The sequence below is a fragment of the Prinia subflava genome (assembly GCF_021018805.1).
Source record: "Prinia subflava isolate CZ2003 ecotype Zambia chromosome W unlocalized genomic scaffold, Cam_Psub_1.2 scaffold_51_NEW, whole genome shotgun sequence".
Taxonomy (NCBI): Eukaryota; Metazoa; Chordata; class Aves; order Passeriformes; family Cisticolidae; genus Prinia; species Prinia subflava.
In genome coordinates, this window is record NW_026960618.1 from 228567 (window position 1) to 255794 (window position 27228).

The following is a 27228-nucleotide window of genomic DNA, read 5'->3' on the forward strand; positions in this document are numbered from 1 at the left end:
TTAGAGTCCTGCTTTTAACTCTTTGTGTCCTCAGAGGCGTGTCTAAACCTCTGAGTGACCAATCCAGGTGCCAGCAGAAAAGCTAATCACTTATTGGCCTGCTCACCTCCCCCTGGAAAAATTCACCTCCCCCCGCAACCACGACACTGTTGCCTTCAGCAGAACTCATCATCTGCTTAGGAAAGTTCAAGCGATGAGTATGTTGATTTAGAGTCGTTGTGGCTTTACTAAACATGTTTTACAGTTATGAAGAAATGAATAGCTGTCACAAGTGATGATTTGGCCAACAAAAAGGTCCAATTTCCTGAAATAAACTATTAGCAACAAAAATATGTGACTGGCTCAATTCTGTGATTTCCCTCAATATTTACTGAGGAAAAAGCATGATTTAAAAATGAAAATAATTTAGTGCTAAATGAAACTAAACTAAACTGTTTTCTTGGCAGATTGATGTGAACAGATTCAAAAAAATGTAATGGCAAAAATTGAAGTGGCAAGTTAGTATTAGGAATTAGTAATTTTTCATAAGTAAAAATAAGATATTGAAAATATGTGAAATGTGAGGAAAGAAATGCTTTTTTAGTATTTTGGTACCTTACCACATTCCAGAAAGAGAGGAAGGAGTTGTCAAAGGCCTTTAGACTTACATTCTCAAGAACAGCTTAATCTGTATGCTATAATTTACTATTAATGAGCAAGAATGTGGTATTTCAAATGTATTATGTTACAGAGAGGTAGATGTTTTGAAAATTGTATTGCAGTTGTTCAAAAGTGGATGCCTATCCCCCCTGCACAAGGTAGAGTAAGTGAACTGCTTGCTCCTGTATTCCTCTATAGTGACACCCACTTCTTTGTGGCTTCTGACTTGTAGATGAGGCAGTTCTTGCATGGAGAAGGTAAAAAAACCAACCTCTTCCTTGAATGTATGCTTTGGTAAAGCATCGGCTTTACTTGTCACCAGTGACAGGTGTTAAAAACTCAGGGGAATCATTTCAGATGATCAGCATCTCAGGATTCATCCACATCTCTGGCTCTGTGACCAATGCACAGTATTTTTAATAATTATTTTTATTTAATTTTATTTAGCTACAAACCATCTCTGCACCCACACTTGGAGTATTGCACAGCAGACTAACACAAGAAATGGCTTCTCTCATGGACAACCAACAGTTCCTTTTAGTTGAGAAACCTGCAGCCATGCATAAGCTTATGCTCTCTCTGTCTCTCTCACTTCTTCTTTTTAAAATTTAAATATCTTTCTTCTCTTATAGGGCCAAAAGAAAAATTCAGCCAGAGCTAAGTCTCCACACAAAATACAAGAGGTGTGCTGGAGTCTCCTGCTGTGCAGGGAAGAATCATCAGCTGATTGATCTGCCATGTCATTTTACCTTCTCCCAAGATTTCACAGCCTTAAATGTCTTGTCTGTAAGGATTCTAAAGCAGGGGTAAATATGATTGAGGTTTTACACCAGAAGAGAAAAAAAATGTAAGCTTTAAGAGAAAGCTGTGTGCATGTGAAAGAAGCATTAGCTGGATTCACAGGTGTCATTTTTGGATTTGAGAACATACTAGCAATTTTGGAGGCCTGGGGGTGAGAGGCTTTGCATGCCTTCCCCCTTCTTTCCGATGAGCCTCAATTTACCACGTTTATGTCCTTTATATTTGGAAAATTGCTTGCTGCTATGTATGTTGCACATGCCACGCTGCATCCTTGCAGCCACGGTTCTTTGTGCTCGGCATTTGCAGATGGATGGCTTTTTCCATCATACATGGTGGCTGTGACAGCAGACTGATGATTTACGACTCCAAGCGCTGTAGTGCTGATGATGTGGCTGTGGCTGTACTAATTATCTGGGCCCACTCCTGGGACAGCAATGCTGGATGGGTTTCTTTTAAAGGTGTCTTGGTTTGGAAAGACAGGTATCTGTCAGGGGAAACTGGAGTTTCCCTTGGAATGGAGAATGTGAAACCCCCTCCCTCCAAATTATTAAATTTTGCAATTAGGAGCTTTCAGGCAAAAATATGGGAATAGGAATAACAGTTCTTTACTAGGAATATTAAAAAATGCAAATGCAGTAGTACAAAAAACAAACAAGCAAACAAACAAAAGTCCTAGAAAACCCTGACAGAGTGAGAGATACGACCTGACACCCTGTTGTCAGGGTGTTGGACGTAGTCCAAATAAGTCCTCCTGGAGTAACAGATCTTGTTCTGTGATGTAGAGATGATCCTGTAGAACAAAGGGTCCAGTGCTGGCGAGATGGGTCTGGTCTTCCTCCGAAAATTCAGTGGAAAATCAGCTAAATTGGTGTTTGAGATGGCTGGTTTTATCCCGGTGGAAAGGCTTTGGATCCTCCGACTAAGTGGAGCACCTCACAATGGAATGAAGTAACGTTATCAGTCGTGTGAGAAGCCTTAAATGGCCCATTCACAGGTGATATCCCTCAGAGGAGGATAGGTGGAGGAAGAGATAAGAAGGCACTGCTTTATCTGGTGTTATCAGTTGTCCCATTAACAGAAGGCATGAGCCCTCTTCCCCCCCTAGAGCTACAAGAGATAAAGAACAATATCTCCCAACTGGTTTCAACAGATGAAAATAGAATACACATTTTTGGGTACATTTTTCAACCCAAGACAAAAGGCCAGGTAAAAGGCTTAAATCCCCTCTTTTTTCCTATCTGTCTCCCTCCCCAAAGTGGTTGCAAGACCCAGATCAATGGAAAAAAAATTAATCCATCTTCTGTGGAAATATCATCACTGGTATGAGAGAGCTCACTGATTTACATGCTGGAGAGGATATCACAAAAGCAAGCTTTGTAAATACAGATTTGGGCAGAAATGCAAAGGAAAGCCTGACTTTTGGATCTCTTACCATGGCAGGTAAATATTGTCACATTAGAAGCAGAACAAACTGTTCTTTTGTGTAGCGGCAGTTTGGTTGACTCTTGCGTTTTTTCCATAGGGTCATATCTCTAGTGTCCATTAAAATTCCAGCTCCTGGAGGCCATCATGTTTCACATCTTCCCTAAGTAAATAAACATTATTTTCTTTGAAAGGAAAAGTATATTATTCAAATTGTGACATCAGTTACTCATGGAGGTTCAGAAATAAAAAGGTCACAGAAAGAAAGCACGTTGTATTATTACAATATTTCCTGGGTTTTAAACAATTCTGCTGATTTGGGTTTGAGTCATGATGCTTGATCGCTTGGGGTAGTAATAAAAATGAATTTAGATCCGCACCTGGCACTGGTGCTCTGTCTCATTGTGGACTGGCATCTGGTGGTTCCAAACTGGAAGCCAAACTCCTTTCTCTCCATCTCCCAAGTGCATTAACCTGTTTTTAGCAGGCTGGATGGCCCCAGCTCTAGCACTGCCTGTGTGCATACAGACCCTATCCCCACTGCTCTCCCTGCCAGCCAGGCTACATGTACCTGTGGAAAACTCCACCTTCATCCAAAGTCCAGAGAAGTGGAAGAAGACACCTATTGACTTCAGTAAGCTTCAGTTCAAGCCCCAACCTCATCCATCACAAGAAAGTTGAGATTACTGCCTGTGTACACTGATAGAAACAGTGCAATGTACTTTGTTTAGTTATTATTATTACTATATTTTATTTTTTTATTATTTCTGCTTTATAAAGCATAGGTTTCAGCTAACACTGAAGGGTTTTAAAAAGTGAATTCATAATTGACCTCTGAATTAGTAAAGTAATTTCATCTTTTCCCTGGGATATGAAACAAAAACTGCACTGGTGGACATATCTGCTAGTGTTAATCAAGTGACAACTGTTTGCAGAGGAGCTTATGCACATGTGCCACTGAAAAGGAAAAATCACCACAGGGGATCTGACCTCAAGCTCTGGCTGAAGGAGAGAGGAACTCCTTGCATGTCCTGTATGCAAGCTCCTTCCTTTGGGAAGTTCCTGTCCTAATATTGTAGCAGGAGAATAGAAAAGGTAAAAGATGGAGTTTATTTGCCAATGAAGCAAATTGCATCTTGTGGTAACTTACTTCAATAACAGGGAGAGTTCACTGAACACCACTGGTTGCCTATGGTCAAGATGACACTGTCATTATACTTTAATCCTGTCCTCCTTGATATTTGCATATCCTCCTTGGTTTGAAGGATACCTAAATAGGAGCTTGCTCTTAAAAACACAGATTTGCATTTCTGACTATGCGTAGAGCTGCTAATGAAAATACCAATGAGCATGGGGGAATAAACTTGCCACCTGTGGAGTCTTGTTTGGCATCCTCATTCAGCCTAATAAAGAATCATTCATGTTTAATTGCTACATTTGATTGTTTAATTACACTTATTTTACATGCCATCTTGTAGTTTTGTCTTGGCTTTAGATACTATCTGCCACCTTACTCTTTTTAAATAGCAAATTATACTATAATAGAAAATTATTTTGGTCAAATAATTAGAACTAGGTCTAAATTTTAATCAAGATGTTTAAAAAAAAATGCTCATAAAATTCTTTCTGGTTGATCTTGCTGTATGGATTTAAACCCAGGCTTTTTTTTTTCTGTGCAACAGGAACTATATGAATAACTCTCTCAAATACTCTTGCATGGCCACAATATGAGTAGTTTCATTTTCTCACTTAAGTTTTATCAAATTATGTTTACTTTGTTAAAATGCCAATTCATTTTAACCACTGTAAGATGTTTTTGTACAGGCTTAACTTGGCATAAAATTAGTTCATTGCAGGTTCACTTAGCTGGACAATGTTCTGAATTCAAATCAATACAAATCTGTCTGAAACTTCAATAAGATGTTCTGCTTGCAAACCTGGCACCTGTATAACTAAATGAATGGAGAGAAAACCAGGGAAGCTCTTCTGCTTCTTCAGCTGTGCCTTTTTGATACTCTCATCAATTAAATAGAGGAGGTACCTCCCAGTGCAGAACCCCAGGGCAGACCCTTGCCTTGGTAGCTAGTGGGTTTTTCTCTGCAAGACAGACTACCTGAACTTTGTTGCCAGAGTTGATGACTTTTTGGTTTAATGATGGACTTGTCCTGGGCAAACCTTCTTCATGCACTCCTCAATGGCAGTCAGGCTCCAAACCACCTACCCCTGCCTTTCTCTAACCTTTGAATTGGCTGAGCTCCATTTTAACTAATGTGTTTAAGGACTTCTTTCAGGAGAAATCAAACACCTCCAGTTTATTTATTTTGTACTGTGCTCCCCACAGGACAGACATCACCAAATGGAGAGTAGTCCCCAGTTCCCCTCTTTGCTATCCAAGCAGGGTGAGGTGTCACTACCCTGCCCTGAGGTCCTCAGGTTTTCTTTCTGATCTTGTGCCTTGGCACATGTAGGCTCCCTGCTCCCAGACCGCCATCCATCTTGCTGGTACCTGCACAGCTGTCCTTTTTGGTCTTTTTATGCTAAATTGCCTGGCATTTAGTCAGTCACCCCTCCCACTGGTCTCTGAGAAATTTCTATAGAAGCAGCTGAAGAGATGCCCAGGCCATTTGAAGTCTATGCTTTCTATGATCTTTGCCTTGAACCTTATGCTCTTTCCAAATCTTCATCCCAGCAGCTGACATCCTCAGACACTTTCCAGATCCTCTTCCCTTGGACAGCAGCATTCCTCTTGTGTGCCACAGAATGTAACCGCTCAGCGTTCCTCCCCTCTCACATTCAAAAAAAAGAGACCAGGTGACTGCAAGTATCACACATTTTGTCTTGCTCACCAGATGGCAATTTTCTCAATGCTTCAGCTCCCCTCTTGGACAAGTAAAGACAAGTGGCTCTTTGTGTGCCCAAGCAGCAGCAATGGCAAAGGCTGCACTGATCCCTCTTGGATTGGGGTACAATGAAACATGGCAGCTTGGGGAAAACTGCTCATCACAGTACTCTGCCTTTTGATGCTCATGTTTCTTAATTTTAGGCACCAGTGATTTTTTTACCTGGGCCATTTCTATGTGACCAATATAGGTACAAGAGGAGGAAGGTCTCCCTTTTACTTTGCTTTTATTCCTGCTTTTCTGTTACCTGAATCTGTCTTTGTGCTGGTTGCCCAGGTGCTATGCCATCAAGAAGGGAGGCAACTTTCTCAGACTAGTCTTTAAATGTATTGTTTAATAGAAGAAAACTTTAGAATGACAGCATTGATATCCAGAAGTTAGCGAAAAAAAAAAAAAGGAAAAGTCATCTGTCAAAACATACGAAGAATTAATAAATTCAGGGCACTGCACTGTATGAGGGTTCTCCACAAGAAAGGAAAAAAAGAAAAAAAGAAGGTAAGGGAGCCAAAGAGCTTCAGGATGGTTTAATGATAGCTGTTTATCTCCTTGGAGGCCCTAAGGGATTTCCCTTTGGATGCATCTTGAGCTTGTTCCCAAGAAATTCTTCCCCTGCTTTGTTTTACCACTGTCTTGCCTTTCCCCTTCTCACCTCGCACAGTTAAGAAATGATGAGCCACCTGAGTGGGGTTTTTTTCAGAATAATTTTAGCTACTTCTTTCTCAGTTAAGATTTTTGAAAAGATCAGGCTCATGTACTCAAATCAGTTTGAAGTGCTTTGCAAGGATGTGGCACAGGAATACTAAATCATTATTCAGCATTTGACCAGACATGAAAATAATCTGCATTTATAACTAGTTTCTTAAAATGGCCAGCGTCATTGCTGAAATACAGAATAAGAAGGTAGGAAACAACTACTATTTCCACAGACAAGGAGCATCTTACTGAGACAAAGCTACTGTGAAACAGGCAATTTTCAGTTCTTTTCAGAAATCTTTCTACATCCTTTCTTGCCTTTGCACACACAGAAAGCCAATTTTCCATGTCCCTACTACAGGCAAAATGGGGCAAGATTTTAAAGATACAGCTCCACTCCATTTGACTGCAGCAGACTAAAAGGAAAATGAAGTTCAGCACTTAACTGATCCCTCTGCAATATTTCAGAGTAAATTAAAAATCAAAATGTCAAGAGGTTCAATATGTCAGTGGGCCTTTTGACAGAGCAGCCACTTTGAAGCCTAAATGGGAAATGTGCTCTTTTAAAAACTAAAGACAGATGTGTGCAACTGCTGCTCTATTTCAAAATTTGGGCCCTTCATCTTTGTATTTCTTTTGCACTAAAATTAGCAAAATATTCTGGCTGCTCTTTTACTTATCCTCAGAGCAGAAAGTCTCCATTTCAGAACTGCTGTTTATTAGGATGGCTATTTTTCATTATCTGCATTAAGGTAAAATCTGGTAATCTCACAGTCTGCCTTCTTTCACTGAACAATGCTGTATTTACTGCCCATGATGTGTTCATCTTTGCCTGGCCATCAGCAAATCATTTTTTGTTTTGGCATCTCGGTTTGGATTTGTAGAACAGGAAAGATAATAAATGATAATACTTACCTTCCTCACAAAGATGTGGTGAAGATTAATTAGTTCATGTTCATACAGATTGGTAATAGTGATCTGCAGGTTTGCAAAACCTGAAGTTATTGCTATTGCTGCTGTGCTTGACAAAGAAGCACAGTCAAGGACAGGAGCTGGTGCCACTGCAATCATTTACGGACAGATGATAAATGTGGCCTTGAAGAAAACTCCCCAAAAGCATCTGCATTTGTACCTAAAACTGGAAGGGAATGCATATGAGGACACACAGAAGTTGAGTTTGCAGCGTGACACTTGCAGGATAGCAATGTGGCAGCCCTATTCCTTTGCATCGCAACAAAAGCAGTGTTACCATCTAGTTGTGAGGTCTCCTTGGAGCCTGCAAGTGCAGTTAGCTGAAACAAAGAAGGGTGTCTGGGTGTCATGAAGACACTTTCCATCCTGCAGAGCTCCCAGCCCCATCACTGAGGCCACAGACATGGGGCTCTGCCCAGCATTAGGCTGGTGCTCTGCCCTGAGGCAGAATTTGGTGAAGCTCAGAACTTGCTCAGAACAATGCTGGGAGCAAACAGCTGGCTATGAAAATGCTTCCTCCTGCCAAAGTCTGCTCCTCACCTGGCCACATGCTCTCAGCCAGGCAGTGTGGGCTGACATGGACCTCACACTGGAACCCACCTCGAGCAAGGTGCTCCATCACCACTTTGACCATGGCACTCCATGCTGGGTCTCCTTCACCCAGCAGGAACCCTCTGCCCCTCACTGCAAACACTTCAGTCTGCTGGAAAAGGCATGTGGATAAGCAATCCAAATTACATATTCAGTAACCTCCTGGAGTGCATTAAACTTCTCCCTCCTGAACTTTGCATTGGAGACAGTGGTGGACTCAACTTCTCCCACTCATGTACATCTTCCCTGCTGGTCGCTGCATACACATGCTGTGCTCTGGTAAATTGACACCTTTGTTGCTCAGCCTGATGTGTTAGTGAAATCTGTGCAGGCTGTCCAGTCAGCAGGTTGGGCTATTTTGATAGTGATGAGTCTGCTGTGGAATGCATTTTCCCCCACAGTTGCCCAATTTATTCTCTAGGTGCTTTGGAGCACGGCTGGCTTTCAGTCTGAGCTTGCTGCAGATGGAGCTGTCTCTGTACAAAGTGGCTGAAGGCTGTACCAGCCTTGTCCTACACCTTCCCCCTGTTCCCTACAGCTTTCCATAGGCTCCAGCTGACACTTTTTGCTTTCCTCAGCCATTCCTCGCCACCCTGATAGCTGCCTCTGCCCTCCTGGGCCACTGCACTACCTGTGGCAAGGAGGAGACGTCCAAAATGCAATGAGATGATGCAGAAAATCTGGAACTCCCCCTGGTCAAAGCGTGGGCTGTGGCTGCTGATGACAGCGAACCAGCAGCTAGTGAAGGCCAGGTTTAGGTACTGCAGGTTTCTGACATAGCAGATGGAATTTCTGTGGCTGAGGCTTTATTCCTCCTGCAGCCAAAGTGGCATAAGCCATCAGCTGGAGACAGCTGTGGAAGATGCTGGTCCTTGCATAACTGGTGACTGCTTTTGTCAAGTCATCTGGTGACACCTGGGTAAGTTTTGGAGGGTAACTTTTCTGATTTGTCTGAGACCAAAGCATTCTGTTGAGGAGAGGTGAATTTAGCAGAACGTGTGTGAGATCTAGGGTAATGATACAATAGTTACCAGTGCTGACCAACAGGTCCCCAGAGCAGATGGTTGGCCCATCCTTGAATGACTGGGTATTACAGGGCCCCTCAAATCCCATGACCTTACTCTGTGCTTCTTTACTTACAGCCCTTACTGCATAGCTATGTCAACAGTACACTTGTTCCGCTGTTAGCCCTGTACAGGCTACAGCCAAAAAAAAAAACAAAAGCAGCCAACACTGACTGGTTAGCAACTCCTTCCAGATTGTAACAAAAGCAGCATTGATAAAACTTTGATGTTCTGTAAATACATAGCTCCTAGCAAGTTTTTTTCAACAGCAGATATTCAGTTACTATGGTGGACTTGAAGTCAAAGTCTATAGGTTAGATTGTGCAAAGCCAAAAATTCAAGCTGTGGGATTTCACCTCCATTTAGTGGTGTGGGCTAAAAGGAAGGATGTGTTTTGGGCAATTTGCATTGCAAAGTATATGCAGGTGGCAGTGCAATATGATGGGAGATGTTGTTCCTGAGATTAGAATTTACACTTATAGCCCAAATTGAGATTGTATTTGTCTGAGAAATGATGGTACCCTGGAAAAAAATGCTAAACACCTGCTAATTTAATATAGACTGCATCCAGTAAATATCCTTTTGGTTTCCTATTTCAAACTAAGATTAATTTTCTGATCAAAGAAAATTTGACCAAAACTGCATAGACAGCGCAATAGCAGTGATATTACATGGCTTGAGGATATGTGTTGTACCTTTGAATCTCTACAGGAAAGGCAGCCAGGAGGGGATGATGATGGCTTGTGGTAGAAGCTCTGCAAGAAATAATAACTCTTCTTTGGTTTTGGAAAGGAGTTATTTTTATGTATTTCTTTCCTGCTGTCAATCAGAGAAATCCTTTCCTCACTTTGAAAGCACTGTTTTATGCTTGTAAAGCTCTTGGGATGCCTTGGTTGAACCCTGTGCTAGTTACAATTATTACTATTTTGGTTTCTTTTATAAAGTCCAGTAGAGATGAACAGTACCATGCCATTATTTTGGTGTTATAAACTATGTTAAAAAGATCAATCTCCATTCTCTCATGTTTCTGCCAAGGGATAGTCTCCTTCTCCTTCCCCTCCCATTTTCACCCATTCCTGCTAGATCAGCTTTTGCCATCACAGGTAGCATCCCACCCACACAAGTTCTGAAAGGTTTCTGGTTAGTCTTTACCAGTCATTTTGCAATATTGTCTTCCTTGCTCTTCGACTACCATACCTTAAATATTCACTGCTCTACAATGCCTGTTAACTCTATGGTTTTCTACTAATATCTGGGTCTGAATGGAGATATCTTACTCTGAGTATTCCCAGCACCATCTGCTGCCTTTCTTTATCTCCATTTCTAGAAAGGGTTTTGCTGATATCTGAGAAGCAGGGGAGGAATCTGGATATGGTTGACACAAATCCCAGAAAATATTTATCTGTTTGTCTTATGCACTAATTAGTGCAGACTTGGTCAAAAGTGTTCTGAACTTTTTTTTTTATTTTATTTTACTCATTTCTATAGCATCTATCACCATGACAGCAATATGCTTCAGTGGCAGGAAATTAAAACACATAATGCAGACAGCTAATCAAATGCAGAAGCAAACAAGAATTTTGCACAGAGTTCTCAGTGTTGCTACGGTCCTACTTTGACAGACTGTTTCTCTTTCTGCAGGGAAAAAAAGATGTTTTGTTTGTTTCAAATTCCCTTTTCCCTTGCAAGCGTAAATGTGAAATTATCTTCCTCTGTTGGGATGTCTTATTTATTTTCCTGCTAGTGGCTGCTAAAGCAGATGATGTTTAATTATTTGGGGGTTTTCATTCATGGCTTAGACAGTTCAGGATGGGGATTATGGGAGGACTGGTGCAGACTGACCTGTGCTGTTGAGGTGCAGACTGTTCTTAGTAGCTCAGCACCCCTATGGCCAGACTCTGCCCCCCCATAGCTGCCCAGGCTCCACCAGATCTCCCTTCTGTGCTGTGTCAACAGCATCTTGATCCACTTTGTCCTCTGGGGCTGTGCTGGAGTTAGGAGGTCTCTGCACATGGGCAAAGGGCTGAATGCCATCTCAAGGCTCCCGGGGTGCAGCACGCTTCTCTGGCAAGAGCAGGTGAAAGGGCAGCTGTCCAGCTTGTTCCCACATACCAGGCCACCTGCTTAGCCAGGCAGCAGGGCTGGTAAGAGGTTTCAGCAGCCAGGAAAACCTGCTGAGCAGAGAAGAGAGGCTAAACCTGTCCAGGTAAAGCGGGATGCCAAGCTGGCAAGGCTGGACTTTATCGCTTTGCCTTTGGGGCAGCAGGTACCAGCAGGGAAGGACTGGGAGCTTGTTTTGCTGAATAGGAGTCACTGAGCTAGTGAGTTCTTAAGATCAAATCATTCACTTAATGAAGAAAGACTGAGGGACTAAACCGGGACAAAAACAAGAGGTGTTGGAGTCCATGTTTCCATGGATCCTCTGCAGAGAGTGAGAAGTACAGAGATAGAATTAAAACCTTTAGAAAAATTAGAATATATAAAGCTTTAGATACATAAAGTAGAAATCTAACCCTCAGCTTTAAGTTTTACATGCCCTAAGTCCTAGTTGTTAGTGTACAAGGACAGAGCTTTAGGCCTAGTGATAGAGTATAGACACAACAAAAATAGAGTAGAGTACTGTTTATAATTTTTAGTATGAATTTCATGTACAACAAGGTAGAACCTTATGCTAGTAAGATAGAGTTTTACGTTAATAGATATGCTATGTGCGTAGGTTTTGACGCTGTTTTTCGTAGTTTTACAAACTTTAGAATTGTACCTAGATTGGTTAGTGTGTAGATAAAAAATATGAATATGCATTTTGCAATTTGGGATAAAAATCCTCTGGGTCGGTCGGGGGTCGATTGATCAATCCCATCTATCGATCCAACCTCCGCTTTCTGCAGCCTGAGGAAGGAGTCCTGCCAGGCAGCCGAATGGGATTCTAAAGGTACCATCTATTGTTGCCTGGGATCTGGGCCCTGGGGTCCCATCCCTTCCCCCTGCGAGGGTTCGGGACCCCAGGACCCCTCCTTGCCCCTGCGATCCTGTCTCTTCCCTTTCCCCCTGCGGCGTTTGCCCTGGAACTCTGTTCGGGGCTGCTGGAGAGTCTGCGAGGGTTCGGGACCCCAAGACCTCCTTCCTGTCCCTGCAATCCCTGTGACCAAGAATTCTGCCGGGTTCGGGACCCCCCCATTGCCACTGTGATCCCAGCGGCCGGGACCCCTGTCTGGGATCTGTGATCTTGTGATCCCTTTCTGTTATTGTGACCCCACGGTTGGATAATCCTGCTTGGGGTCAGGAGATGGGAGGCTGATTTACCTAGAGGCTGTAATGTCAGATTTATGCTTGCTTATAGTCTTACTAGAGTTTTGCTTGTTAGGAATTCTATGCTTTGATTGCTGTTTCATTAGAACGTTGTGTGTTAAGATTTCTATGCTTTGGATATTGTTTTATTTAGACTTTGCTTGTTTATGTTTATAATTGATTGTATTGTAAGACCGCTCTTAGGACTCTCGCACCTTCAGATACATGCTTTTATATAATAAACCACTTTGCTTAGATGCTAAAATGATATAAGACCTTATAAAGACTCTATACCCGTACAACGACCTCGGCAAAGAGGGTTGTGCAATGGGACCCAATTGAATGGATGGATGGCCCACCTTGTGGGGTGAGGACAGGTGCAAGGGAAAGCCCAATAGAAAAACAAATCCATGCAAATCTCTCAACTCTTGGAAAAATGGGGGTTTTTTTCAGGATCCAAACTAGATCTATTATCTGGGCTGCATGAAGCTTTTTTATTTGAGCAGTGTTTGAACATGAGTGTTACTGTAGTTCACAGCATTTCATGATTTTTCTACACTTCTCCCTTTTCAGGCTGCAGCCAATTCATGACTCTGCATATTGCAACCCTCTGCCATGGGCATTGTTACATGCAAACCTAAATCCCTCCAACCCAAGCTTGTGGCAGTAATGAGTCCAGAATCATCACCTCAGCTGGTCAATGCAACATGAGTAGCAGAATTAGGGATAAAACTCTGCTCATCTGATGCTCTTCATTTTGGACACTGGGCTATGCAGTGTGATGCTCACCTCTCTCTTCAGCACATGAGGTTTTCTTGGTGTGAAGTGGATAGCCTGTAGTTAGGGCATATGTTTATGACTATCTACATGCTGGGGTGAGAAGCACAGTTATGTGATGGGAGCAGGGTTTTGGGCTTCAGGTGTTCAGAAAATCGCTGTACTTAAAATTATTGTTTAAACAGGAAGTTTTTAAAGAAAAATATGAAAAATAATGTATTTCAAAGAAGTGTAACATGGCTCTTTTGTAGTAACAAATAAAATTATTTTGGGCTGTTTTTAATGTTGACAGGAACCCTTTGAGCTGTTCACATAAGGTATTGCATGTGTCAATCACAGCCTGGCTGCTGGTGGAAACTTCAGTTTGCACTCTGCTAACTTCTCTTTTACACTTTCATCAAATCATCATCTATACTGAAGTTTTCAGATAATTTCTTTTGGGGGTAAGAGAATTTTACCAAACCAAATATTTGTATTATTCCCCTTGCACCTAAATTAGTTTTTATTGTATTCTTTAGGGTCAAAAGTTCAAACAGCTATCACACCTATGAAGGAGCATCCTAATGGGAAGCTTTCCTAATAAGCTTTCTTTAGTGTTAAAAATTGAAATGCATTTTTTTTCTTGACCAGCACTGATAAAATATCTGCCACACGATTTGCATGAATCATGCAAAGCTTGAGTTCTTCCCTGAACCCAGTTTTTTTGTTTTGTTCCTGCAAGCTAAGTCTGGATTTCATGGAGCCATTGAGAAACTCATCTCTTAAATCCACATACTAGCAGCCTAACTTATCTCAAAATACTTATATTGCTTCTACCTCAGGCTGTAAACTTGGGTGTGTTGTTAAACAGCTGATGGGTTTCATAGTCCAAATTAACAGAATGATGCAATGTGCACAGCAATCAGGTCTTCTCCCCAGTATGAGATGCTCCACAAATCTGAGACTCATTATTTGCCCATCCATCCAGATACATGTAGGAGAAAATAATTTACCATACTAATGAATACATTAGTCTCTTTTTTAGTTTTCAATCCAGCTTTTTTGAGTAATTTACTTGATACTAATTACTGGAAAACACTCATGATTTTGTGGGGCTGTTGTACCCAAGTAGCATTATTTCCTGCCATAAAGGGCACAGCAAGGTTAAATACCAAATACCACTTGATGTGATTTTTGCAGAGATTTTGGGCATATGGAGACACAAATGTGCCTGAGGCTGTCATCAGCTCCTCTTGGCACCCATAATCAGGAGTGAGCTGATTGTCTTTCCTTTTCATAGCCCTGTGTTTGAGTAGGAACTCTCCAAACTATTTTGTGGGATAATGTCTTGGTGAAACTTTCATTCTGTGTACATAGGCATGTGGAATTGCATTTTATGGAAATAGTATGCTCTGGCTCACCCCTGGAAAGTGTATGGTTTATCCTAAGTCTGTAAGCTCCCTGCAGTATTGTGTATCTGTAACTCTATTGGCTAAAGAATCTTAGTGCGCCTACTTCGAAACTCCCTGTTAAGAATGCGGGGGAAGTGGGCTCGTCCTCTTTGCCTGGGAGGTCTCCGGAGGTTCCCCTTCCCTCTCTCCCCTTCCCTCTCTCCCCTCCCCTCTCTTCCTTTCCCCCTCTCCCCTTCCCCCTCTCCCCTTCCCTTCCCCCTCTCCCTCAGTGACCATGCTGCCTTCCCGGGGTCAAACTCCAAATAAATCCTCATCTCATCAGCACCTCACCAGCCATCTAGAGTCTCCATTGCTTACCAGCATGCAAATACCAACGACCCTAGGACCTGGGGGCTCCTGGGGAACCCTCCCCGGGGACCCCCCTAAATCAAAATTACAACATAGGCAGACAGTCTTTCCTTGCTTTGAAAACTGATTTTATATCATAGCACTTTTCTCTTGTCTCTGTTTTATATTTCAGGTGTTAGTCTAGAGGCTATTTTAGTTTTTTCCTTTCCTTGCATGCTTGCTTTAAAACAATTTGTAGATAATTGAGTATTAGGTGTTTTAAATGGCTAAAATAGAGTACATTGATGTCAATTCAACAGAAATGGATTTCAGACTGCAGCGACCATGGCAGCTTCTCATGCCAAAATTGGAAGGTATAGATTCTGAAGTAGCCAATGTTAGCACCTGAGTAGTACTCACTATCAGTCAGGTTCAGACTAAAGTCTGTTTCAATTTTTTTCTTAATTCTCTTGGCTGCAGATACTTACTGTTTACTGTTCTTGGAAATAAATCAGTTTGTCTTCCCATCATCCAAGGAGAATAGCTTTATGAACCCTACAGTAAACCTGCATGAACATAATCATACAGCCCTTTTTAAAAATTAAAGCAATCCCCAAAAGCTTTTTGCTTCATAGGGAATGGGTGGAGCTCACAAGTGCCTACTAAGGGTAATGTCACTTGCAGATTTGAGGCACTTCACTTATGCATCAATGATATTGGAGGGTTGAACGAGGTTAAAGGTAAGGGAAAACCAGTCAGAAAAGAGTCCCTGTGACCAATAGGGTGAATTCATGGTTCACCTGGTTTATTTTTCCTTTGGAAACTAGGAGGCCTCCAAAGTTGTGCCCGTGGGAACTTTAAATAATGCTTGTTGCAGCAGAGAGGGGAAAATGAAAATTGTGATATCAGAGCAAGAAGACCCAGGTGTGAGAGATTAGGGCTCATAGGAGGAGCAAAGCCACTTGGTGGAATCCCATTCACCCTAGTGCTCTCCTACCCTACCCCAGTCCTGCCTCCTTCTTTCTCTTCTGCCAGCCAGGATCTGGAGCCGAAAACAGGAAAAATGCTCAGTTCACTACTAATTAAAAAATATTTGCTCATTATCCTATAAGCCTCTTTCTCCCATTTAGCTTCTTTCTCCCATGTCAGCGTGACTTGTAAAGGTGACTTCAGCTGCTGTGCCTTCTCTCGCAGGGAGGGGAGGAGGGAGGGATTCATACTGCAATGAGAAATCAATTTAAATTCACATGGGCACAGTCAATCCTTAATCAAATCAGCAAACTCAGGCTGGCTGCAGGAATCTGAGTAGGAAGTTCAATTACCTCAGTCCCAAATGTTCGTTCTCGATCACAGAACTCCCATCAGGGTGTCCCTAATCATTAATCTGCTGCTCCAGCACTTTTCTCAGTCTCTTCCCCAGCTACATTATAATTTGTTCCCTAGTTTACAAATTATAATTTGTCTCCCCTCTATTTTTCACTCACCATTCTGTAGCTCTTGCTATACCTTTGGAATAAATTCTGTAGTCACTCTAAAAATGATGCAAAACATGATCTTGCACATGAACATTATTATGGTGGGTTTTGGGAACAGCTTCCTACTCTGCTTTTCTTGCTTCCTGTGCATTGTCACTAGGGGCATGTTGCAGTTCCTGACAGTATTAGTTTTTATTGCTTTCTTTACTCCTCTGGGACATGGAGATCAAGCATAGCTAGACAACATTTTCAGTCTCTAGTGTCTTTAGTTTAGGCACTTCAAAATCAGCAGCAGACACTCAATTGGAAGCTAATATAAGCCAGCATCCACAGCTCCCATTTAATCCACAGACTGTTCTCTTGAGTCTTACCTGGGCTAAGATCTGCAGGGGTGGTGATTAGAGTAGCTATCAGACATGCTGATAGGGAGGCTGCTCTTGGTTTGCAAGTCTGCTGTCACTGCCCAATGCTGACTGGCTCCTCACAGCCTTCCTAGGGCATTTCCCAAGCCTCAGTCTTCACCATCAAGAGCTGCAGCACTGGGAAAAACCTGCTAAATGCTGTTCTGTTCCTGCCAATGATTCTTCAAGGAGCAGAAAGAAAGAAGCTTGTGAGCCAGGAATTTCTTTTAAAGAATGGAGATCAGAGGTTTTGTGCAAACTACTTTCTTCAATTATTTAATACTTCCTGTAATTACTGAGTACTTAAAAATATTTTCGGGAACAATTTCTGGGCCCTTCTGTTGTTCCCTTTTATTTATTGCCACAAATTATCTAATCCATTAGAAATGCTACAGGATGACTTTCATAAAAATGATGGAGATAGCAAGGACATGTTTGACAAAAACACAAATTCTGCTTGAAGTGCAGCTATATGTCCTGATCAGAAGACACTAAGAGGTGGAGGATTCGTTACTTCCACTGGTACCTTTGTTGCCATTTGATTGAAATAAACTGTATCTAGCTAGTAGAGAACCTTATAGTTGACATTAGTTGTAGTAGTCATGCTAAGGCTTGATAGGCCGCATATAACCTGCAAATGAACTATCATAGTGAAATTTGTAATGTAAGCAGTGTATCTAAGGAATAATCACTTATCTAAGGAATGTACCTGTTGGCAAGAACCTAAATGTCAAGAAGATAACAGTACCAGGCGATAGAATTAAGTAAGATGCTGTAGCGATTAAGAAATCATGTAAAGAAACATATAAAAACCCTGTAAAATTTCTGTAAGATGGGGCTCTGATCTTGGACGCTAGTCCACGGCTCCCAGGGCCCTCAATAAAGCACCGCATAAACGACTTCGGTTGTTTGTGTTTTCTTCGGATCGGGCAACAGTTTTCTGGCGACCGCGGCAGGACTCCGAAGGTGACTAGGGGCGGTTCGCGTTTCGATCTACTCCACGCCCGCACCGAGTGATTCTCGGGGAGTCATCGGCTCGTGCCCGACCCCTGCGCCTGGCGGACGACTGCGAAAGGTAAGCCCGAAGGTGCTTTATTTTTCTGGTTTGGGTGCCTGCCCATAAGCCGAGGTGGCAATCCTCGCCGGGTTGGGCTAAGACGTCTGGTTGGTCTGGGAAGCCTAGGCGCCGGCTGTCAGACACAGCGAAAGCTGCGCAGGTCCGGCACTTGCCCCTCGCGGCGTCGAGAAGCGGCAAGTTGGTATTGGTCTGGTATTGGTCTGGTATTTTATTCTGGTATCTACTTTGCTGTGTGAGTGCGAATATATGGTGTGATTGATTTGTTGAATTGTCAATATTGATTTGGGTGAATATTGTTTTGTACACTGCTGCACATTAGTTGTTGTTGACTTGTTGTACGGCTGTAGGTGGAATCGGTTCAAAATGCCATTTGGAGCTCTTAAGTCTATGGTTCAGTTCTCTAAGGGTATACCTGAAAATACTCCGTTAGGATGTTTATTGAAAAGGTGGAAGAGTGAAAGGTTTTTCCAAGAGATGAATAAAGACAAAATGATTGAATATTGTAATCATTGGTGGCCGGAATATGAGCGAGAGGGGCCGGTATGGCCAGAAAATGGTACTGTGGATTATGATACCCTGAATTCACTAATGCAGTATTTAAAGGAAAATGAGAAATGGGATGAAGTACAGTATTTGGACTTGTTTTACTTACTGCGCAGTAAAAAGGAGTGGCAGACTGAATGTGGAATAATGGTATTGGAGATGAAAGAATCTGGGTGCGGGGGCTGTAAAGGGAGATCTAAATGTGTTCAGTGCTTAGCCTTAACCTCTCGACCAGAGGAAGATTTGTCTTTAATGGTGTCACCCAGAGCGCCGTCCGCCCCACCCTCCCCTGCTGCCTCAGCATCCTCTGCCGCCTCAGCGTCTTCTGCTGTCTCACCTCCTCCTGCTGTCTCCCCTCTCCCCTCTGTTTCACCCTATTCCTCCCTGTATCCCGCGTTACCGGAGAGCAGTGTAGATGAGGAAGATGAGGAAGATGAGGAAGATGAGGAAGAGGAGGAAGAGGAGGTGGCAAATATAACAGTAATGCCAGGGAATGCTAACAGGGTTGTTGTGCGTCCTCCAACCCCTTCCCCTGTTTCTCCCCAAAATCGGCGAAACACCCCGCTTGCAGCACGAACTAGGCAAGGACGAAAGAATCATGGGGAACCCCAGCTTATTGCCCCCTTAAGGGAAGCTATGGGACCTCAAGGAGGGAAGGTGCTTGTGAAAGTGCCCTTCTCCCCAGGAGACCTGGTAATTTGGAAACAGTCAGCAGGGAGTTACCGTGAGAATCCTGAGAGAGTGGCACGGGTGGTTAAAATGATTATTAAAACACAGAATCCAGATTGGAACGATATGCAAGTTTTGTTAGACACTCTAATGGACTCCACCGAGAGTGAGATGGTGCTGCGGGCAATGAAAGAGCGTGCTCGGGAAATGATCAGGCTGTATCCAGGCGGAAGGACTTTGGGAGACTTGGTGCCTAGTGATGATCCAGGGTGGGATCCGAATAGGGATGAGGGAAAGGAATCTATCAGGGAATATCAGGAATTGTTAGTGGAGGGAATTAGGACTGGAATGCCCAAAACACTAAACTGATCAAAATTGTATTCAGTGAGACAAGATAAGAATGAATCACCCTCGGCATTTTTAGAACGACTTAAAGAAACAGCCAGGCGATTCACAGATTTGGAAATTGATAGTGAAGCAGGAAAATTGCAGCTTGCCTTAATCTTTTTAGGTCAGACCCAGGAAGATATTCGTAAGAAACTGCAGAAATTAGAGGGACAAGATACTCGGGATTTGGATAAAATGCTAGAAATAGCTTGGAAGGTTTACAATAACAGAGAAAAAGAAGCTAGCAAAAAGCAACAAGCGAGTCTGTTAGCTGTGCTGCAGCAAACGAATGCTGGGAGAGGGAGGGGTAGAGGTAACTTCGGACGGGGCCGAGGGCAAGGAAGTGCAGGATTTCAAAACATGGGAACAAGTGGAAGAGGGATGGTTTCCCCAGGACTCCAACAAGGGGGGCTTGCCTCTAATCAATGTGCTTTCTGCCGACAAATAGGACATTGGAAAAATGAGTGTCCTGTGAAAGCTGGGCTGGGAGGGGTATCTGGTAATTCAGGGGGTTACCCGATGAATCCAGAAGGGGTCGCCCAGGCATTGGTGTTGAGCAACTATCAGAACCAGAGCTGACTAGAAGAAGGTTTGACTGTGGTGCTTGAAGTGGATGGGAAAAAGCAAGCATTTATAGTGGATACAGGCGCTACCCATTCTGTTCTGAATAAACGGTTAGGACCTTTGAGTGACACTACCATACAAGTAGTGGGGGCAACAGGACAAATAGAAGAAAGACCCTTTTTGCAGCCTTCACACTTAAGATTTGGAGGAAAAGAATGGGATCACCAATTTTTATATATGCCCAACTCCCCTAAGCATCTTTTCGGAAGAGATTTACTGTCATTCTTGAATGTCAAAATATCCTTTGAACAAGGTAGGGTAAAATTAGAGTTCCCAGAAAAAGAGATCGCTAAGCTTTTTGTGATTAAAGAAGTAGACCCCTCTCCAATACCTAAGGAAATTGAAGATGCAGTAGTTCCCTGGGTATGGGAAACGGGAAATCCAGGACGGTCCAAAGCAGCGGAGCCGGTGGTAGTAGAGCTGAAAGAAGGGGCAAAACCGGTCAGGGTAAAACAATATCCAATTAAATTGGAAGCAAGAAAAGGGGTAGCACCTTTGATCACTCAGTTCCTAGCCCAAGGAATTTTACAAGAAAGTGAGTCAGAATACAACACTCCAATTTTTCCCGTACAAAAACCAAATGGTAAGTACAGGTTAGTACAAGATTTGAGAGCTATTAATGAAATAGTAAAGGACATTCACCCAGTGGTGGCTAACCCGTACACATTGTTAACATCTGTGTCAGAAAGATTTAAATGGTTTTCTGTGATTGATCTCAAAGATGCATTCTTCTGCATCCCTCTGGCATTGGAAAGCAGAAAATATTTTGCATTTGAATGGGAGAGTCCCGACACTGGAAGAAAGAGACAGCTCACCTGGTCTCGGCTACCTCAAGGTTTCAAAAACAGTCCTACGATATTTGGAAATCAGCTGGCAAAGGAATTGGAAGTATGGAAGACAACGGAGGTAAGAGAATCTCCTTTCTCTTATGTGGTATTGCAGTATGTGGATGATATCTTTCTAGCAACAGAAGAACAAGAAATTTGCCTCAAGTTGACAATTGCACTGCTGAACATGCTAGGCCAAGCTGGCTACCGGGTATCAAAGGAGAAGGCCCAGCTAGTGAAACAAAGTGTTATTTACCTGGGATGTGAAATCACGCAGGGCCAGAGAAAATTGGGAATCAATCGAATAGAAGCTATCTGTGCTATACCCCAGCTGAGGAACCACCACGAACTGAGATCCTTTTTGGGAATGGTAGGATGGTGCAGGCTGTGGATTTTAAATTTTGGCCTCTTAGCTAAGCCCTTATATGAGGCCCTGAAAGAACCGCAGCTACACTGGGACCGACAAAGGAAAAAGGCTTTCGAGGACTTAAAACAGGCCTTGAAGGAGGCCCCCGCGTTAGGCCTCCCAGATCTGAACAAAGATTTTCAGTTATATGTGAATGAAAGGCAAAAATTAGCACTTGGGGTGTTGGCTCAGAGACTCGGATCCTGGAAACGCCCGGTGGGGTATTTCTCAAAGCAACTGGACCCAGTTAGTGCTGGATGGCCGTCATGCTTGCGGGCAGTTACGGCCACAGTGATCCTCATCCAGGAGGCCAGAAAATTGACTCTGGGGAGGAAGATAGAGGTATTCGTGCCTCACATGGTACTGGCAGTTCTGGAACAAAAGGGGGGTCATTGGCTTTCGTCCAGCAGGATGCTGCAATACCAAGCCATCCTGAGAGAACAGGACGATGTGGAGCTGAAAATGACTAATCATGTTAACCCAGCAGAATTTCTCCGCAGTGAGCAGGAAGAAGGAGAACTGGCACATGATTGCATGGAAGTGATTGAGCAGGTGCATGCTAGCAGAATCGATTTAAAGGACACCCCAATGGAGGACCCGGACTGGGAATTGTTTACTGATGGATCCAGTTTTGTGGAGAACGGAACCAGGTATGCAGGGTATGCTGTAACAACAGTAAAAACCGTGGTAGAGGCAAAAGCCTTGACTCCCGGAACCTCAGCCCAACGAGCAGAAATTATTGCATTAACAAGAGCTTTAGAATTAAGCAAGGAGAGGAAAGTGAACGTGTAGACTGATTCCAAATATGCCTTCGGAGTCGTCCACATTCATGGAGCCTTGTGGAAAGAACGAGGCTTGTTGAACTCTCAGGGAGTTACTATCAAATATAAAACTGAAATTCTTGCTCTACTGGATGCGGTCCACCAACCTGTGAAGGTGGCGGTGATGCATGTTAGAGGACATCAGAAAGAAGAAGGAAAAATCTACGAAGGAAACCGGATGGCAGACTGGACAGCCCAAGATATAGCCAGACAAGTATGGACTCAGATGGCCCTGATACCAACTAAGGTGAGCCCAGTAACTCCACATCTATTGCAGGAACCAAAGTACTCTCCAGACGATGAAAAACTGGCATCATTGCTGCTAACCCAAAGAAATGCAACTGGATGGTATGTAACAGGAACGGGACAAGTAGTAGTGCCTGCCAGAATCATGAAGGCAATCCTAGAAACAGAACATAATAAATGCCACTGGGGAGCGGAAGCATTGGTAAAGTTTCTGAAAAGAGAAGTGATTTCTAACCAGATGTTAACATTGGCAAAACGGGTAAATGCCATGTGTCCAATTTGTTTAAAGAATAACCCAATAGTTAGGAAACAGATTCAGCTAGGGAAATTGCAGATGGGACCAGAACCAGGAGATTACTGGCAAGTGGATTTTTCAGAGTTACCAAAAGCGCAGAATTACAAATATCTTTTAGTGTATGTATGCACCTTTTCAGGCTGGCCTGAAGCTTTCCCTTGCCGAACAAATCAAGCAAAAGAAGTGGTCAAAACACTGTTGAGGGAAATCATTCCAAGATTTGGGGTGCCGTTAGGACTGTCATCAGATAGAGGCCCACATTTTATAGCAGGGATTGTACAAGAAGTGGCCAGGGTACTAGACATATCCTGGAACCTACACACCCCATGGCGACCTCAATCTAGTGGCCAGGTGGAGCGGATGAATCAAACAATCAAAGGGCAAGTTAAGAAAATTTGCCAAGAGGCAAAAATACAGTGGCCACAGGCATTGCCATTGGCATTGCTCAGAGTTAGAATCAAACCCAGGGAGCGGGTGGGAGTTAGCCCATATGAAATTCTATACGGGAAACCATACCATGCTACTGTGTTAAAAGGGGATCTGCATGTGCAAGGTGATCAGACAATATTCAGTTATGTCATGTCATTAAATAAAATCCTTAATGCTTTAAGGGGAACCTTGCAGTGGAATCGACCCATGCCACTGGAAAATCCGGTGCATGACATTCAACCAGGAGACCAAGTGTACGTGAAAAATTGGTCCACCCTCCCCTTGAAAGAAGCATGGGACGGCCCGCATCAAGTGATCCTGACAACCTACACGGCAGTAAAGGTCGAAGGAATCGACTCATGGATCCATTACACTTGGGTCAAGAAAGTCCCTGTGCAATGGGGGACACAGTTAGTTTCTCCCACGCGGATGATTTTCCACAGAGAGTAGCATTTTTAATTATATTGTTACTGGTGTTGACGAAACCCATCCGTGTTAATGGTTCTGATTTTATTGTAGTTGCAGTTACCGAACCAGTGGTCGGTGTCATGGAAGGAATGGATGTGAACCTGACCTGTTTAATAACAAATAACCAGAAAACTGAAGCCCGGAATGTGCGAGCAGTCTGGAAGAAAGGTGCTGATTATCCGGAAGCAAATGCTACTACAGTTTGGGATAAGGATGCACAAAAAGGAAACACCACATTACAGCTGAAGCGAGTCAGTCAAAAGGATATGGAAAGGTACATGTGTATTGTAAGATCCCGGAAAAGCTTTGATTATAAACAAATTACATTGAGAGTAGTGCCCTGGAAGTTGTGGAAGGATGCTCCATCCCAGGAATCTGTAGAGATAGATCCCCCTTGGGCTGGACAAGATATGTGGGAAGGACTTCCCTTGAAAATGAGTTGCCCATTCATATTGAAACAGGGATGTAATCAGACTGTGCAGGTCAAATGGTGGAAAGAAAACAAGCCAAAGTCATGGGATAAGATAGACCGAGGAATTAGTTGGTGGGAGAAATCTGGAAAAGGTATAGGATGGTTGAATATTAGTAACCCTCAAATTGGTCTTACTGAAGGAAAATACTTGTGTTTAGTGATATGTGGAATTGAGGCCGATTATGGAATAAGAATTGTAGAGGCTGGACAAGGAACCAGACCCCCTCGTATAGTGTCCCCAATAGGAAAGAAGCGTAGAGAGGTAGCTATACCTCAAAGTCATGAATGGGAAAACTTGATAATAGGGCTGATTAGAGATTTTGGGATGGTGCAAAACGTATCCCGAATCACAGCATGCCTGCCACTTCCACAAGCAGCAGGAGAACCAATTCCATGGGGAATAATTCCTATTCCATTACCACATGAGATAGCAGAAAACATATCTACTGTATGTCACATTGAAAGAAAAGAAAGAGAAATAGTGACGGTCAAAAAGAATGTTTGGAACGCAGCCTTGTATGCTACCGAAGATGTAGAAGTTAGAACAAAGCAGCCTTACCAGGAAGTTAAGTGTGAAAATGTAAGCCAGCAACAAGTTATTTGGGATAACTGGAAAACAGTATGGGGTCCGAGCTTACTAGAACACTACAGCTATATTGGAGCAGTGAGTTGGTGTATACAATGGACAGGAAAGAAAAATAAAACCCTGTTAGAAGTCTACAAGACAGAAACATCTACAAGAGAAATTAAAGAAGCTAGAGAAAATTGGAATTGCACTAATGTCATTACATGTGATACCCCTGAAAATCAGATCAATTTGGCTCCTCTTAGAGTACTACTCAAGTGGGGATGTGAATGCAGGAGATTCAATCATACAATACTGGACAAAATAAACTCACTCTGGAGTAACGGAATTAGGAGAGCAGTAAGCTGTAAGGACACTACAATTAAAAGTCCAGGAAACTTAGTTTGGGTAATGGGACATGGACAATGGACCACACATATTCCTATAGATGGGCCTGTGACACAAATTACTCTAGGAATCCCTACTCTTTGTCCCCTATGGAAACAATCAAGATTAAAATCCAACCGGAAGAAAAGAGAAGTAGATGCATTCACTGAGTTAGAAAGTGAATGGCACGAACCTGATGGCGGAGTTAAATTTGGGTGGGCTTTAGAATCACTATTTGTGCCTATAGCCACCTATAGGAACAGAGAGATGCTGTACAAATTGCTAGGGCAAACTGAAAGATTAGCAGCAGCCACTAAAAAAGGATTCAAGGATATAAATTTGCAATTACAAGCCACATCCCGAATGACTTTGCAAAACAGGATGGCACTGGATATGCTCCTGCTAAAAGAGCATGGTGTGTGTCAGTATCTAAAAACAAGAATTGATCATTGCTGCATCCATATTCCAAACATGACTATTGAAGTAGAAAAAGATATATCTCAATTGGAAATCGTTGAATCCAAAACAAAAGATATTGAAAAGGAAGCACAACATAATTGGATCGGAGAAATTTTTGAATCTTTAGGGCTTCAGGTTTCTGGATGGGTTTCGTCTGTAATACAGTACATTCTGTTGATTTTAATTCTGTTACTAATTGTTTGGCTAGCATATAAGTGTGTTCTAGGAGTCATCGAAAAGGAGACAAAACGCACCAGAAGAGTGATGAAAGCCTTGACAAGAACCAACGAGATGCAACTGTCTCACTTGACTCCCCCGAGGTATGAAGATGTTATCGGGCAAGAGAACCCAGCATTTGAAGACCCGATAACAACTGAAAATTGAGCATCCTTGCAGAAGACTGAAGAATGCTCAAAAGGGGGGGAAGTTGTTGCCATTTGATTGAAATAAACTGTATCTAGCTAGTAGAGAACCTTATAGTTGACATTAGTTGTAGTAGTCATGCTAAGGCTTGATAGGCCGCATATAACCTGCAAATGAACTATCATAGTGAAATTTGTAATGTAAGCAGTGTATCTAAGGAATAATCACTTATCTAAGGAATGTACCTGTTGGCAAGAACCTAAATGTCAAGAAGATAACAGTACCAGGCGATAGAATTAAGTAAGATGCTGTAGCGATTAAGAAATCATGTAAAGAAACATATAAAAACCCTGTAAAATTTCTGTAAGATGGGGCTCTGATCTTGGACGCTAGTCCACGGCTCCCAGGGCCCTCAATAAAGCACCGCATAAACGACTTCGGTTGTTTGTGTTTTCTTCGGATCGGGCAACACCTTGATGAGAGGTTTAGACCCTTCTTAAAAATGTATTCTTACCATGTCAATTTGCCTGTCTCGAGATTCCAGTTACTGGGTCTTGTTACCTCCCATGCTAAAACCCTTCATGGTTCCTATTGCTTTGCAAAGGTAAGAGCACATTGTAATCAAGTCACCTTTCAATTTTTTTTATAGGCTAAACAGATTGTGGTCTGCTTTTTACTTTAGAGCACTTTCTTCAAGTCTTAAACCATTTTTGTGGCACTTGCTGTGGTGTTATGTTTTTTTTTTCCTGTGCAGTCACCAATTTTGCTACATTCTTATTAAAACTTTGGAGCTGAGCATTATCAGGAACTGGCCTCATCTCAACTATATACAAACTGTTGGGGGTTAGATTTGCCTCTTTTTTCACTTACAGAATTTTTTCCCATAAGTTTCTAAGAAACCCTAATGACAGTACTTAGCCAGAACAAAGAGAGTAGTTGAAGGACATGGCAGCGCAAGGGTACACCTATTATTTTTAAGTCTCTGGGAGTGCCCCTCAGAGGGGAGAGAGAACGCAAGCTTTGGGAAAGGTAAAAAGACAGAGCTGGGGGAGGGGGGCTCACTCTTGCTCTCAGCATCGAGGGAGGCAGTCAAGCTGCCCCTCGCTGCAGGAAGAGTTCACGGCCATCACTCTGCCTCTGCCTCGTCCTGAGAAATCTACCATCATCTGCTCGTGTACCCAGGAATCCTGAGCTCGTTTTCTCCAGCCCTCCCCCCACCGCCGCTGTTTCTTCGGAGCTTTGAGGCTCTCCTGCTACTCTGTAGCCCTGCACTGCCAAGCCCTGCCGGGACACCCCCTGCCGCTCCAGCTACCAGCGCAAAGCTCCTCATCTCATCCACCAGCCCGGGACTTTCCACCGTTTCAGCTCAGCCTCTCGGAGTCCTGCAGGGGCACCGAGGTCAAACTGCCCTGGGCTTTTTGTGAAAGAAAGCCCTCAAGGTTCTTGGT

The 27228-nt window shown here is 42.9% G+C and overlaps 1 protein-coding gene across 1 annotated transcript in view; it reads left to right on the top strand.

Annotated features, from left to right (window-relative positions):
* Positions 1–26204, top strand: part of LOC134565277 (uncharacterized) — a 39587-nt gene extending 13383 nt beyond the window's left edge. The window contains exon 2 of the mRNA XM_063424792.1: positions 23249–26204. Coding sequence (XP_063280862.1) covers positions 23360–25801 — 2442 coding nt within the window. The 5' untranslated portion in view covers positions 23249–23359 and the 3' untranslated portion in view covers positions 25802–26204. The remainder of the gene's footprint in view (positions 1–23248) is intronic.
* The last annotated feature ends 1024 nt before the right edge of the window (positions 26205–27228 follow it).